Below are 17,142 nucleotides of genomic sequence, written 5' to 3'. Positions count from 1 at the left end.
TATTCCTCCTTTAGAGATAGTAATATGACTTTCTCAATTTGTTTTCTGAGATTGGGTATATAAATTCTGTTTCCTGTTCTATTATTTGTATATCTTATATTTTTATAAATATTCATTCATTTAATGTTATGAATGTTGTTGCCATGTATCTAGATAGATTAATTTCAGATAGTTTCTTTCATTTTTCTCAGATTGTTGTGAATTATTTTTCAATTTGAAATGGGTGATTTTGTTTGCCTTCCTATCAAAATAACTGTTTTATCTATATTTTTTCCAAAAAGCAATCCCTGGTTATTTTTTCAGTTGTGTCATTCTTTTTGCTTTTAATTTTGTTTCTCTCTTTTGATTTTTTTCAAGAATTTAATTTTTGTGTTTATGCAAGGTTTTTTAGATTTATTATATTTCTAATACCTTTAGTAGCATGCCTGATTTATTGATTTCCTTTTTTATCTTTTTTGTTGATGACAGTGGCTAGAGTTACTGCTTTGGCTATATCCCCAAAGTTTTGGAATGCTTTCTTCTTGTTGTCTTTTTTTTTTTGACATAACTATTTTCTGATTTATTATTTGAGCTATTCATTAAATTACTTAATCTTTATTTAAGTTTAAAGTTTATTTTCAAAAGTCTCATTGCACATAATTTGCATATTATTAATTGCATTTGGGTCAGTAAAAGATATGTTTAGTATTTCACTTTTCTGCATTTGTTAGTGATGTTTTTATTCTCTATAACAATGTCAGTTTTCGTAAGAATATCACATACGGGAACATGGACTCTTTTTCTTATTTGGTAATTGCTAAATACTGATCACATAATTAAAAATCTTTTACATCTTTCTTGATCATTTTATTAAATTTTCCTATATCTGGGGGCAGCTAGGTGGCACAGTAGATAGAGCATGGGCATTGGAGTCAGGAGAACCTGAGTTCAAATATGACTTCAGACACTTAATAATTACCTGTGTGATCTTGGGCAAATCACTTAACCCCATTGCCTTGCAAAAACAAAACAAAAAAATTTATCTGTCTGTCCTTGATATCCTTATCTACTCTAATTTTGAGGTTTATTTCTCCCCATGATTCAGTTGTCTTCCTTAAATACTTAGATGCCATGCTATTCAGGGCTTATATATTAAACAGGGGCATTATTTTTTATTTTCTTTGATGCCTTTAGTATAATGTAGTTTCTTTTGGTATTTCTTTTAATCACATTGTTTTTTGCTGCTACTTTGTTTGGAATCATGATTAATGTACTTCCTTTTAAAATTTTATCTGAAGAGTGATAAATTCTATTTTGTCCTCTCATTTTAACTCTATGAATTTTATCTCAAATGTGTTTCTTTTAAACAATACATTGTTGGAGTCTACATTTTTAGTCATTTGTTTACTCTTTTGTTTTGTATGTGAATTCATCCTATTGATGTTTATGATTATGATTGTTCATTGCATTGTTTCCTCCATCATATCCTTTTAGTTTTTGCCTTTTTCCTTTACTCCTTTATCCTCACCCTTTACAAAAAAGAGGTGGTAAAACAGGAATAATAAGAGCAAAGTTAGTGAACTATAATTGAAGCAGTTTACTTCTGTTACATTGCCCCAACTCTCTTTTTCTTACCTAGACTCTAATAGCTGTTTATTATTCTTTCTTTCTTCTCTTTCAGTCACACTTTATAATTAGCATCTGTAGAGGCAAACTGTATTTGACTTATTCTTCTCTGGTCTTGACTTTTTCTAACTTCTTAAACCATTTTCTCCTCTATCTCTGTCTTCATCTGTTTTCCAGTTGTTTAATGCATTTTTTACAATGTGTGTGTGTGTGTGTGTATATATATATACATATATATATATATGTATATATATATATATATTCAATCCTTTCTCTAATTCAGAAAAGAGTCAGGTTCATGGGATATCTGCTCCCTCCACCATTATTCCATACTTGTAATCTCTTCTTTTTTTCTTCAATTGTTTTGTTACATTTTAAGTTTTTAACTATCTCCCCCACCCCTTTCTTACCCGGTCCTAGAGAAGGTGTGTGTGTGTGTGTCTATATTCACATACATATACATACATATGCATGCAAAACTATACTGTGCATACCTCTATATGAAAGTAGATAGCATTTTCCTTTATAGGTCTTTTTTAGTTGATTTGAATATTTATAATATTCACAATAACTTAGGAGTTTGAATTATTCTTCAAACAACATGACAGAATTTTCAGCTTGAAAAGGCTACAAGACAAGACCGAAGTGGAGGGTGTGTTGGTGCATGAGCTTCTGTTTATAGATGATTGGGCACTCAATGCAACTGCTGAAGCTGAGATGCAGCAAAGTATAGTTCAATTCTATAATTTTGGTCTAACAGTTAACACCAAGCAAACCCAGGTGCTCCATCAGCCAGCCACACCATCCATATAAAGAACCATCAATTACAGCAAATGGAGAAGTTTTGAGTACTATGGACAAGTTCACTTACCTTGGCAGTGTCCTTTACAGGGAAGCACACATTGACTGTGAGGTTGACACTTGCTTTGCCAGAGCTAGCTGAGTATTTGGGAGGCTTGGAAAGGAGAGAAGAGGTATTAGACTGACTATCACACTGAAGATCTACAGAGATGTTGTGCTCTCCTCATTGCTGTATGCCTGTGAAACCTGGACAATCTACCAACATCATGTCAGGAAACTGAATCACTTTCATTTAATTTGTCTTAGGAAGATTCTGAAGATCACCTGGCAGGAGAAGATACCAGACACTTAGGTCCTTTCTTGAACTAAACTACCTAGCATTCCAGCATTACTGCAGAGAGTGCAACTATGATGGACTGACTAGACACATTGTTAGAATGCTAGACATACATTTGCCAAAAGAATTATTTTATGGAGAACTCATACAGGGCAAGCACTCACAAGGGTATCTGAAGAAGTAATACTGAGTACTCCCTGAAGTCTCATTGAACAACTTTAGAATTGATTGTACAGCATCGTTGACACTGACACAGCCATGCCCAGCATGGCATGCCCTTATCAGTGAGGGTGCTGCACTCTATGAGGAAAGCAGAATCAAAGCATCTCAAACGAAATTTGAAGTATGTAAGTTTAGAATACCCATCCAGGGTGTTCATATGGACTATTTGTGCCTGACCTGTGGTAGAGCATTCTGAGCTCATCTGGGTCTGATCAGCCACAGTTGAACACACTGTAATTTGTCTCAAACATAGTGATGTCATTTTGGTCTTCTTCAATAACAAGAATCAACCAATCAACCATTTTATCATCATTATATACCAAAATGTGTTTTACCATTTCCTAATTAATAGGTATCTCCTCCATTTCCAGTTCTTTGCTATTACAAAAAGAGTTGCTATAAACATTTAAGAACCTGTAAATTTGTAATAGCTTCTTGCATACTTTAGTTATGAGAAATAATGAGTTTTACCTCTTTCATTTAATCCATCCATTCCTTTTTGCCTTCTTTTTCTTTCCTCTTTTAAGATAATCAAGCCAGAGCAAATTCATCCCTGAAGCCTTCAGTTTTTGTTATTTAACTTGTAAGACCCCTGAAATAATTAGATTTCTTGAAGGGATACTTTCTCTTTACCTCCCCCACTCTGCCCTGCTAATTAAACTATAAGCACTTCATTATCATTTATGCCATTCTAGTTGCTCAAATATATTTACATTTTCTCTTGATTCTTTGTTTTCTTTTTTAAAGTTTTTTTTTAAGATTTTTGCAAGGCAAATGGAATTAAGTGGCTTGCCCAAGGCCACACAGCTAGGCAATTATCAAGTGTCTGAGGCCAGACTTGAACTCAGGTACTCCTGACTACAGGGCTGGTGTTCTATCCACTACGCCTTGTTTGCTTTTTTAAAGTTTCCATTTCACTTTGGTCTTATTAGGAATGCTTTAAAGGTCTCTATTTCACAAAAATTCCCTTTTCCTCTTGCAGGATTATAAGAAAGCTTGAAGAGTAATTTTTTTCTGGTTATTAGCCTTTCTCTTTTGCCTTTTATTTTGTTATTTATTAATGTTTAATTGAAAGATTGTCTACTCTTTATTGTATTTGCTTCAAATTCTTGAATAGTCCTCTGTTTTTTCTGTTTTCTCAAAGCAATTTTTTTTTGGTTTTGTTTTGAAAGCTCTGGCTTTTGACCATAACCTTTATTGGAGCAACTTTTTCAGGAGATATATGGTGGATGGTTTCTGTTTTCATGTTGTACTTTGGTTCTAAAAGATATGAATAATTTTATTTATGGTTTTTCGAAATATGGTTATCCAGGTTTTTGTTTGGACATGTTTTTTAGGAATTAGGATGATGCTCAAATTGTGTCGTCTTGACTTTTTTCTAGGTCAGTTGTTTTAAATAGAAGATAGCTTATATTTTCTTTCTTCTTTTTTTTGAATCCTGTGATTTTACTCTAATATTTCTTTTTGTCTCATGGAGTGATTGAGTTTTAAGTGGTGGCTTTGATTTGAGGGGAGTTCATTACTTGATAATAATATTTTTCCCTTTTGTTCCAAGGCTTTTTTTTCCTACTTTAATTTTTTTACCCCAAATATCTCATTATAATTTCACTTTTTAATCTTTTGCTTCATTTATTCTAGGTAATACAGATTCCTTATAACCAAGCTATTTGTTTTCCTTTAAAATTCCATTTGTAGTTGCTATAAAGTGACTTTCAGCTTCTGAATTTACTGCTTGGACATCTCATACTTCTTAATTGTGTTTGCTGTTGTCTTCTATTTTCTTATATACCTATCTTTGATTTCTCATGTAAGACTTTGTGCCAAGGCTAGGATTTACTCCTTTCATACTCCTGGATGGAATGGTCAGGGTTTCTTTACTTCTGACCTTGAGTTCTAGTTTCCACTTCCCTGGCTTTTTCTGTACTCAGAGTACTGAATTCTCTGAATAATCATTGCTCATACTATTAGAGACATCCATTCCCTGCTCTGGAGCTTTCATATCAGAGTTCTATTGGTTACTGACCCATATTCTCAGTCAGAGCACTATCAGTTTCTGATCCCTCCCTGCCCATTCTCGAGAATTTCCCCTTCTAAATAGTACAGGTTTCCTTCTCCCCTGGGAGAAGAGCATTGCAGATTTAACATGATCCTGTAGTGTCTCCTTAGACTAAGTGCAAGCAGGCTTTTGACTTGGTTACCCCTTCTTATGATAACTTCCCTGGCTAAGTGATTCAGTAGGATTCTGACGTTTTGTACAATTCTGTGTTTGATGAGGCAGTCTGAGGAAGTTTATTGTTTGTCCTGTCATTTCTTGATCATTTTTCAATGCAATGCTCTTGTAAGAGTTTTTCTATAAGACATGTGGGACAGATAGGTTTCCATATGACATTTCATACCACCAACTTAAGCAGAATCAAGACCATACTATGATTGATCAGTAATGTTTACCATGTGATAGAAGTTGTTTTTTTCACTTTTAAGACAATTTATTTTACTAAGAAGCACTAGAATTATGCTTGGATTCCCATTCTATATGGATATTCTTAAGCATTGGATGGATTAGTTAGTTTTCTAGGATGATTTAGGAGCCTCAGAGTAGGAGGAGCAAAAACTTTAATGATCTTTAATAGCTTTTCACATTGCTGGTTGTTCTTCCACTGACTCTCCTTGATTTCAGTCTGGTTTCTAACCGAAGATAGTTCACAAATTATAATCTTAATAGTGTGGGTTTTTTTGTTTACTTTACTTTCAATGGCCAAAAAAGAAAGTTTTTGGAACACTGGAAATAAATACTAACCTCTCTTTGTTTCAGTTTCCTTGGCTCTAATTGGCATTGTAAAATTATACTGAATTATCTCATAGAATTTTTATGGGGAGTAGAAAGAAAACTATAAAATGAGATTCTGTGGATGTGTGAAAGATTATGTGAGCAGATTTCTCTAGTGCCAGTATTCATTTGAAAATAGCCATCTTTTATTGTTATCATTAGATAGCACATTGTATCTTTTCTTATAAAGATTATCCCTAATCTAAAATTGTATTCAAAACACTTTAGGGGCAGCTCAGTGGCAAAGTAGATAGAGCACTGGCCATGGAATCAGGAGGACCTGAGTTCAAATCAGGTCTTTGATATTTCCTAGCTGTATGAGCTTGGGCAAGTCACTTTACCCAGTTACCTAGTTAACTCACCAAAACAATTAAACCATACCAAACTATTTTAAAAGATTTACTTTTAGCACTGGTTGTTTTACATTTAAACAGGTAAATATTTTTTCTTTTATTTAGACTCCCTCTTTGACAGGGTCTCATGGGATAGATAATTTCACTTTTGGTATAGATTTGATTGGAATACTTGAATTATTTGATAATAATTATAGATTACATTGTCAGCATCTTAGTAGTGTGTCTTTAGAATTGTCTAAGTAAAGAGGTCAATGATTTCTCTAGCTCAAAGTGTCAAAGTATTGCTAAGCAGTGTTGATGGATTAGTCATAAGGCAGACAAAGAAAAAGGATGAGGAATAAGAATAAAAGTGAAATAAAAGAAGAAAAATGAGATGTGTAATGATTATATTAATAGCCGCCATGTAGGGTATGTACCTCATATGGTAGGAGGTAGAAAGTTGTAAGTTCAAGACAGAATAGAAAATACATTTCCAAGTAGCTTACAAGTAAGTTGTTCTAGGATTTAATGACCTATGAAAATGAAGGATTGAGCCTCCATAATCCTTGGTTTTCATTATGATATTTAATCTTTATATTATTTGTGGTCCTCTTTTTTTTCTTCCTTCCCATGTATTCCTTTAGTTTTGCCAAGTTTTGCCTTTGAAAGGGAATAAATATATTACTGTAAAATTACTTTGGGTATCTATAGCTATGCATATAAATAGAAATAAATGGTAATATTATTTTTACTATATTGATTTTTTCCCCATCTTTTCCTCTTTCTACCCTCTATTATAACTTTCTATTTATCACTGTGCTAGAGTAGATGGTTAATACTTTTCTATTTTTAGATCTCATGTTTATTACAAAGTTGCTAAAGCAAAGTGGTAATACTAGTAATATGTTGGAATTTTTATGTAGTTGTCAGGCAGCTGCAAAATACAAGAGACTAAACTGGATATTTATAAATTTTCAATGTCTTAGACTGTAGCAGTGAACTTTGTACTATATTAGAGAATAAATGGTAATAGCACATACATGATAATACACTGATTTACCACCACCAGATTATCTTCATTTATCTGATGTCAAAAGTTATTCCAAAATGCTTTAAAAAAGAATTAATTTTAATCATTTTATTAGTTAAAATTGTTGTGTATCAGTTTTTGGATAGGGATAAGTTCTCAGTATTTTGGAGAGTTTGATAATTGCTTCCTTTAATATACTTTCTATGACTGTTAGATTTTTCAATTTAATTTAAATTCTCCCTCCTGATTTCTGACTCTTGGCTTCTTTAGCTTTCTTGAAGTCCCAGCTAAAAATCTTATTTTCTACAAGAACCTCTCCTGTTTTCCCTTTATGCTAACCCCTTCACTTTGTTCATTATCTTCATTTTTTTTTGCTGTAAAGCATATTTGTACATAGTTGTTTGCTTGTCTCCCCATTAGTTTCTGAACTCCTTTAGAGCAGATCTTTATTTTTATTCCCATCAGTGCAGAATATCAATGTTGTTATTGACTGACTGGCTGACAAGAAAAGGGAAGAATGAAAAGCATGACCAAAAAAGAATAAAGAAGAAAACAGCAGCACTTTTCAAAATATCAATCTTTATATAGATAGAGTTTGATAACAAAAAATTAAGAAAATTCAGTATCTTTAAAAAATCAGATTTCCTTCATGTGTCTATACTTTATTCTTTCATGTGTTCAAATGATATAACATATGAGCTACTTTGTGAAAATTAAAATACTATGTAACCACTACAGTTATTATCCTTATCATACATCCTAGAATTATGGGGTTGTTTTTGAAATGTTCCTTAAAGGGTACAAACTGTTGATAATAGCAGCTTTCTGAGTCTCCCAACAACATTGTTGTATGATGTCTCATCAGGATCCAGAGGTTTTTGCTCCCTTAAGCTTCTTGAAATCTGGAATTATTATTTCTAGAAATATTTTAAATTTTGCCATGCAGTTTTTTAAAGGATTAAATTAAAAGGATAAAACAGGGGACATCATTGTCTTGTACATCTTTCCAAAAATCTTATCTGAAACTATTTTGAGGGACTCTTATCTTACAATAGCAAAAAAAAAAGTGAAAGGTGAAAATTCAGTGTGAATTCCACTATTCTCTTTTTCCATGAGATGCATTCATTTGATAGTGTATAATGAGCTTTGGCTCAATGGGAAGACACTTAAGCACTGGTATGGAATGTAGGTTGTATTTGTGTGCTACAGCACCACCTTCTTCTGCCATCACTGCCACTACTGTAGAATGTAAGTTTCTTGAGGTCTTTATAGCCTAATTCCTAAGATATAATTACAATGAATAGACATTTAACAAGTGCTTGTTGGATTAGATTGCTGTTTGAAAATGACTGTACTCCAGATCAAGGAGAGGGAGGATAGATTGTGAAAATATTGAAGAGAACTCTGAAGACTTGGCATAAGGTCTATGTGTGCTCCCCAGGGAAAGTGGGAAAATTGTGTTCCATGAATGTTATTGTTTGCTGAAAGCTTTGAGCCTTCTCTGTGATATATTTGATCCTAGTGTTCAGGGTTCTGGGTTTTGAGTCAGGAATGACTCCAATTCATATCCTACCTTTTGAAAGTTATTGCTGGGGCGGGTAGGTGGCGCAGTGGATAAAGCACCGGCCCTGGAGTCAGGAGTACCTGGGTTCAAATCTGGTCTCAGACACTTAATAATTACCTAGCTGTGTGGCCTCGGGCAAGCCATGTAACCCCATTGCCTTGCAAGAAAAAAGTTATTGCTAGTGTGACTATGGATGAGGCTTTGATTTAGTTTTCTCAAATGTTAGAGGAGAGTGATACTGTCTGGTACTTAAACTCTGATTTATGAGTACTTCAAATAAGTGACAAAGAAGATAATTTATGTAAAGTGCTTTTGTAAAACTTCAAAATTCATTATTAATGTAGTTTTCTCACATTAAAATGCTCGTCAAAATGACATTTACAAACTCCACAGAGGAAAGCTACGATCAATGGGTGGAAGGTATTAAGGAGCTCAAATTTGGATTAATCTAAGGAAAAACTTTCCAAGTATTACTTGCCTAACGTTGAAATATTGTTTCATTTTTGAAGAAGACCATAACATCAGGGAAGTGATGCCATGACAAGCGCATGACTTGGATCTGAGTGGGGGGTACTGTGCTAAGTCACCAGCCTCACTTTCTCCTCCAGAACTATGTGGGTCCAGTGACCAAGATATGAATCAGGAAGACTGGAGATGGTTAGATAGTCAGGGTTAAGTGACTTGTCTGAGGTTGGATTTGAACTCCTGTCCTTCTGAGTTCTAGGCCAGTGATCTATCCACTGCATCACCTAGCTGTCCTACAATGAAATAAAGACTATTGTGGAAAGCAGTGAATTTTTGGTCAATGGGTGGACAACATAGAGATTGATGAGGGTTCAAGAAACCTGTTTTATACTGTCTGTCAGTTAAGTTAAGCATTCTTTAAAAGACTCCTCTGTTTGCTTGTTAAGGATCTACTGTTTAGATAAGCCTAAGTCTGTTATCTTGTGATTCCATTATAGAAAGGAGATAGAACAGAATACAGAATTGTACTGGAGAATATATTAGAGAAATGCCAAGTTTAGGTGAGCTCCGTAATGGAATGACTAACACAGTACTTTGCAGAAAGATAAAAGAGATTTAATAAATGTTTGATTAATTGAATGGATTTTTATGTGAAAGACACAGCATTTGAGATGGGTTCTAAAGGCCAGAGAATTCCACTATTGAAGATGAGGAGGGAAAAAAGGAAAATATTTTAGTTGCAGTTGACAGTTTGGGCAATGGTAGAGAAAAAAAATGTAGAAAATTTCATTGTGGTTTTCAGTATATTGGAAAGAGAACTGACTGTGGAATCAGAGGAGGCAAGTTCAAATGTGACCTTTGATGTTTTCTACCTGTGCACCTTAGACCAAAAAAACCATCAAAACACTTTGTCTCTGTGGGCCTCAGTTTTTCCATCTCAAAAATAAGGGGATTGAACTAAATAGCCTCTAAGGTTCCATCTGTCTCCACAGTGATGCTCTTGTGAACCCATGTTTAAGAGACAATAAGTATACAGTAAGCAAAGGGGAATGATGTGAAATTTGACTGGAAAGGGAGGGTGGCCCCAGATTGTAGGAGATCTGGAAACCAGGATAAAGGGTTGTAACTTTATTCTTGAACCAATACAGAATCATGTTTATGCAACATGATTTATTTATAAGGAAGACTAGAGAATATGCCTTTTCTGAAAGGTTCCCAGACCTTAATAGAACTGGTTTTGATCAATATCAGGTTTCTAGATTTTAATTTCTGTTTGGTCTATTTTAGTGTTCAGGGAGTCTGTTATTTGGATAAGATTTACAATTTCTTCTTCCAGCTATTTATTCTCCTTCCACATTTTTCTTATTCGTTCTCTTTCTTGCTTCATTTCTTCTAGGTATTCATGTAGTCCTTATAGAAAATTCCTTATTTCCCTTTTGAATCTCTGCTTAGACTTGTTACAATCTCAAGAGTTATAATATTTTTCTAATCCTGTTGTATTTGTTGCTATATTAATATCTCCAGCTTTTAGTTCCTATAATATGACTTTTTGCTAGGTCCAGTCTGCAACCCTTTTGGGGGGTATTGGTCATTGGTTGGTTTCAGCCTGGATCTTGTGGATTCTTCTGCTATTTTCCACCTCCTAAAATTAAGGAGCATCCTTGTCCTAATGCCTTTCCCTCCCCTTTTATACATGCAGATTGAGAGTTGAATGTCAAGTCAACATTCCCTTATTTGGAAATTTATTCTTCATGGGAACTTTCTTGTCCCTCAGTATGCTTCTATTTGGTCAGTCTTGTGCTACCATCAGTGGATTTTTGCCCAGGGAAGCAAATTAATTTTAATATTAGTTAAAATCAAATAATTATGAAGAAAGCTCAAAGCACAAACTTCTTAGTGCAAGCCCATAGACAAATAAAGTTTTTGTGCTATTCACTGTTAAGAATTTTCTGTGCTGCTACTGCCTTAAATTAGTATTAAAGAATAGAAAAAAGCTTTGGACCTGAATGGTTGTTAGTATTAAATCAAATAATGTCTGTGAAAAGACTTTGGAAAGTTTTTTAAAGTGCTTTACTCATTATGGCAACATTATTATTTATTTTTATTATCGAAGATTCATTGTGCTTATAACATATGCTTCAAAGGCAGCTCTCAAAGCTACACGTGTATTTTTCTGAGGGAAGTTATAGTTTGTATATACTTAGATATTGAATGTCCAAACTTGAATGTTTGTGAACTGCCCATATATCTGGACTAATTGTATTTCTGCTTGTACAGATCAGATAGTAAACATGCAGAAATATAGAAGCCAAGAACAATGTGTGCAGATTTGGAGGTGATGTTGGGGTCCCTTTGCAAATTTTGGCCCATAGAGTAAGGCCAGCTGTTCTTTTGTTTCTTGACTAGGTTTGGAATCCATCCAGTAGCAGGCCGAATGCCTGGTCAGCTAAATGTACTTCTAGCTGAAGCTGGGGTCCCATATGATATTGTATTAGAAATGGATGAGATCAATCATGATTTCCCAGGTAAGAAGGGGTAAAGTATCTTCAAAAACATTTTTGCTGAAAGCATACCAAAGTGAGACAAAAAAAAAGACCATGAGAATGATGGAATATTTATTGTTCAGTAAAAGACAATAATGTTTAAAATTCAACTAATTTTTCTTTGTTGGTATTCTTGGGGGAAGACAAAAGGTTTCAAATCCACCTAACACTTGCCAATCTGTGAAATTTTCTCATCTTCCCTTTATACCAATCTATGGTATTTTTGAAGGATAGGTTTATAAATTGAAAGAGATTTTTAATTAGTCTCAGTGTTAGTCTATGACTGCTACTGATTAATTTCTGTATGGATTGTTATTTTTGCCTAATGTATAATGTGTAGCATTGCTAAAATTAAACAATTTGCTCTTCTGAAAACTTAAAGTATCCTAAATGTGGAAGGAGGAGGAGGAGGAGGAGGAGGAGGAGGAGGAGGAGGACAGAATGCACCTATACTTTAGTTAAATTCTAGAATTCTTATATTTTAATACTTAAAGATATTTTTATTTAGCTACTTTGTAATTCATTTATTTAAATTTCACTTTTAAAGAGTTTTCACTTTTGCCAGAAGTAACATTGAAAATAAAGTAAATGGTCATTCACTTATGTGACATTGTGGATACAATTACAATATGTGATTAATATATCACTGCCCCTAATTTGTCTTTCTTGAAATTAAAATGAGATGATTTACTCTATCAAAAATAATGCAACTGACATTATTTTGGAAACATAAATAAAAAGGATTTTGTAATTATTTAGATAAAGAATGTTATTGAAAAGACAGATACTTCAAAGGAAGAGTTAAAATGATGCACTTAAATTTTTAATTTTAATTTTCTTTTTTTTTTTTAATCATAGATACTGATTTAGTTCTTGTTATTGGTGCAAATGACACTGTTAATTCAGCAGCTCAAGAAGATCCCAACTCTATTATTGCTGGGATGCCAGTTTTAGAAGTCTGGAAATCAAAACAGGTAAACTTCAAAATATCTATTTTAAAGTAAATTTTTAATCTACATTTTTAAGCATCAAATTGCCTCCAATTTCATGGTACACAATAGCAGGTGCCTGAATCTGTCAGCTTTTATTGTTTAGAGTAGAGGTGTTAAACATGGTCTGTGTTAGGTTACATATGACCCACAATACTGCCAAATTTGGCCTTAACCAGATTAATGTATAATTGAAGAATATTTTTCAAAATAAATAAAAAAGCAATGAAACATAGCTAGAATTACAATTTAAAATAAAACCAATATATACCCCTCAGAGATCCTTATTTACAGTTTAGAGGCCCCTATTTCTATTTGAATTTGCTACCACTGAATTAGAACATGATGTTATGAGTTTGGGGGTTGAGATTTTAATTTCTTTATGAATTTCATCCTGTTCCATGATTATAGACTCAACTGAGGTGTGTGTTTGTATGTGTGTGTATAATATATATATATATATATATATATATATATATATATTTTTATTTTTATTTTTATTTTTTTTTACAAGGCAATGGGGTTAAGTGGCTTGCCCAAGGCCACACAGCTAGGTAATTATTAAGTGTCTGAGGTCGCGTTTGAACTCAGGTACTCCTGAATCCAGGGCCGGTGCTCTATCCACTACGCCACCTAGCCGCCCCCTCAGGTATATATTTCTGACTGTGAGTACAACTGGGTATTATAATGTAGATTAAACTCTGTAAATTCATCCCCTCAGCTGGAAGAATAATTCATACCATTTGAATATTAACTGAATGAAATCTAGATTCAGCTTGGTATAAATAACTAAGAACTGGACAGCTAGGTGGCTCAATGGCTAGAGCACTGGCCCTGGAGTCAGAAGGACCTGAGTTCAAATCGACCCTCAGACACTTAATAATTACCTAGCTGTGTGACCTTGGCCAAGTCACTTAACCCTATTGCCTTGCAACCCCCCCAAAATAACTAAGAACAATTGAGTTCACTCTGTGACAACAAATTAGCAAATGTTTTCTTCACAAAAGGATAGAATTATTTTCTTCTATTATTTTACAAGAGAATTTGAATATCTTTGATAAACAATGTTTTACAGAAAGGTGACCCAAAAATAAGTTTCCTTTCAATGAGTTCAGTTTTACATTATTTCCAAGGAGGTTAATGAAGATAGCTTCTAGAAAGTTCTAAGCACTTAGCAGCTATTTCTCCTTTTCTTCCCCACAAAGTGTGATCTGGATGGCAATGGCCATATTTTTTGTAAATAGGAGGGAAAAAAAAAAACCTTTAAATTATGTTCTTGTGAAAGGGGTAAGTTAAAGTAAAAAAGAAAAACCCCAAAAAGCATCTTTGATTTAGAATGGTAGTTGGCTTCACTCTGAGGTCATAGTGTGGTAGATAGGGAGTTGGTCTCAGAGCTAAGAAGATATTGGGTTCAAGTGTCACTTTTGACACACAAAAGTTTGATGACCTTGGGCAAGTTACTTAAACTTTCAGTTACTTAAACTTTCAATCTCCTGGCAACTCTTTAAGATGCTAACCTGCAGAGAAGGTGGTGACCTGCTTCAATAGAGAAAGTTCCCTTATCCAGGAATTCTCTGTATTAGTAAAATCACTCTGTATTATAAGATCTGAACTGTAGCTATTCTGTGTCCTTTTTATAAATATTCTCTCTTTAGGATATAAGTACTGTTTGAATTAAGTAAATATAGATGATGTGAACACTTGCATTTCTGCGTTCAAAGTTTATTGCATTATCAATTCATAATTGAATGTCTCCTGCAGTGGGGGAGAATGAGAGGAGGCTTCCTGCTTGGTGTTGTGTGTTACAAATGAAAATCCTTTTTAATGTCTAGTTTATTGAGAGCCATGTGTCCAAAAGCTTTAGAAAGCTTGCTTATTTTAGTGAAAAGTCTTACTTTTAGTAACCATTGCCATTCATATTGACCCACTAGGATTGCATCATGTCATATGTACATGGTTGTGTTACACTTATAGCATATAAAATTAAAGTTCATCTTCCCTATCCCTTTTATTTTGTTGAAAATAATGTTTAAGTAATTGTTTCTTTTTCTTTTTTTGAGAGATAGAAATCTTCCCCTAGAGGTCTTTTGTATTGGAAGATTTTGACAGTTTGAGATCTAGTGACTAAAAGGTTGAATTAGGACTCCTACTCTACCTTCTCTCTCAATTAAATTTTCAGTAGATGCTCATCCATTTTTCAGCCCATTTATTTTTGATGTCTTAATAAGAAAGGAATGAGTGACCCATGTTATTAAAAAATTGATCAACTTTGTGTTTCAGGTAATTGTTATGAAAAGGTCTCTAGGAGTTGGCTATGCCGCAGTGGACAACCCAATATTCTACAAACCCAACACTTCAATGCTTTTAGGGGATGCCAAGAAGACCTGTGATGCTCTACAAGCAAAAGTTAGGGAATCCTACCAGAAATAGATATCTGTAGCCATTGTCTAACTCAGCTCCTTCATGTTTGAACAGAAGAATATCTGTAAAGGTATAAATCATGTCTTTGAGAAAGACAAAACTGTGAAAAATACAAACAAAAGGACAGATACCATTTAAATATAGTGAATTGTCATAGTTTTAAAAGGAACATCAAAGATGCTGTCTCTTTCTGTGCATGTATTTGATTGGATAATTCAGAAGCATTTTACAATCATTTTAGGTAATACCCAGTTGAAAATTTTTTTCTCCCTTTACTTTTAGTAGTGAACAATTTTTTAAGAACCAAAATTATGTTATAGGTCATGATGTAAACATTGTAGGCACCTGCATTATTCCAAATTTTTTGTTAACCAAGTGAGGGTTAATTTAAAGCTTTATCTACTCTTGAGTTGTCCACTTAATGTTTAATCTTGTTTAAATTAACTATATCAAGCTTTTCATTTTTCAGGTTGTTGTTTCAAATTCTGAGTTTTGGGGGTTATTTTTGTAATAATGTACTCTTAATGGCTCAGCTAACATCATTGAAATTCTGGAAAACATTAAAGTTATTAACTTTTGTATGTTTCCCTGGAAGTTATTTGTGTTGAGCCATGATGAAATATGCCAATTTGAAATCTGTTATGCTTTTAAAATTCAACTCCCTTTATAATATTATAAGAACTTTGAGTTCATATGGTAGGTTTAGTTGAGTACTCAATTTATGTTGTGTAGGACTGTTTTATTTTTATTATGTGCACTTGAGTGGAATTCAAATATTTGACTAATAAAATGAATTTGTCATGTTTGCATAATGATGTAGCAACTGTTTCTGGTGACAAAGGCTAAATACAGATAGTTGTACTTGTGTTAGAAAGCATTAACATCTGGGGAAGAAATTCGACTATGAAGTAAATGAAATTAATTCATCTTAACTGTTTAGAAAAATGATTTTTCAAATCATTGTGTCTTGTTCTTATATGATTGATGACATTTGAAAAATGTGTGCAATTTTCCCAATACCTCTGTATTTATGCAAATACCAGTAAAAAGAAACTGGCCTTACTTTTTTGAAGCAGAAATATAGATTGTTGGTTTATCTTGTCTGCTGTGACACGTTTCATATATTTTTGACTTTGTTGTAAATGTGCACACAAATACATTTGATTAATTTGAAATTCATTTGAAATTCATTTCCCTCTACAGAATTCAGTTATCTTTGGTTAACAATAGATTTTGTCTATGTAATCATGCTGAAACAAAAAAAAGATTATTTTTTTGCCATGTTTCACTTTGAAGAATTTATTCATTAGGTAAACAGATTATGTTTTTATGTGCCTCATTTAAGCTCAGTGTTTTCCATGTATGGGAAGGTATCATTTCCTTTGCATTTTAAGCACCAAATACAGTAGGCTAATGAATTATGATTCACTTTTACTTCAGAATTGTATTTTATCCTGAAAGATTTATTTGAAAAAGTAAACATTTCCTTCCTGATACTATTTCAGTATGATGGGAGCTATAAATGGGAGGGCAAGCATATTTATTCTTTGGAGATAGCTGCTACAGTCAACTTATAACTTGAATCATTATTATTATTATCAATGTCATTTTTAGTCGCCTTTTAACAAATGTCAGTGAGGTTTCCAGTGATCTCATGCTTTTGCCACTTAGCAAGCCCTTGCCATACAGTTCTGTTAAGTGAAATGAAAATTATTTGAGAGACTTATTTTTGAAGCTATTATCCTGTTATTAACCCCTTCTCAAAATTGGTGATCTTAAATTATAAACTACAGTTAAAATTTTAAAATGCCAAATTAATTTTTGTTTCCACATAAGAATATTGATATTAGTGGATATTCTTATCTTAAATTTTGTAGTAGTAAACCACTCATGTGCCTGTATTGTTCACCATATATTTTTGCTTCTTGTTCTTACATGATTCATATCTTTCTCCCTCCTCTTCCCCCCACCACTTCATATTCTTACATTGAAAAAAATGACTT

At 33.3% G+C, this 17,142-nt stretch overlaps 1 protein-coding gene across 1 annotated transcript in view; it reads left to right on the top strand.

The window, feature by feature from the left end:
• Positions 1 to 16,089, top strand: part of NNT (nicotinamide nucleotide transhydrogenase) — a 112,943-nt gene extending 96,854 nt beyond the window's left edge. Inside the window, exons 20-22 of the mRNA XM_074199998.1 lie at positions 11,593 to 11,711; positions 12,588 to 12,703; positions 14,999 to 16,089. Of these exons, the coding sequence (XP_074056099.1) occupies positions 11,593 to 11,711; positions 12,588 to 12,703; positions 14,999 to 15,148 (385 nt within the window). The 3' untranslated portion in view covers positions 15,149 to 16,089. The remainder of the gene's footprint in view (positions 1 to 11,592; positions 11,712 to 12,587; positions 12,704 to 14,998) is intronic.
• Positions 16,090 to 17,142: the final 1,053 nt, after the last annotated feature.

Source organism: Macrotis lagotis, chromosome X (genome assembly GCF_037893015.1).
Source record: "Macrotis lagotis isolate mMagLag1 chromosome X, bilby.v1.9.chrom.fasta, whole genome shotgun sequence".
NCBI lineage: Eukaryota > Metazoa > Chordata > Mammalia > Peramelemorphia > Peramelidae > Macrotis > Macrotis lagotis.
Note: the sequence above shows the minus strand (reverse complement) of the source record. Positions and strands in the feature narration are given on the sequence as shown.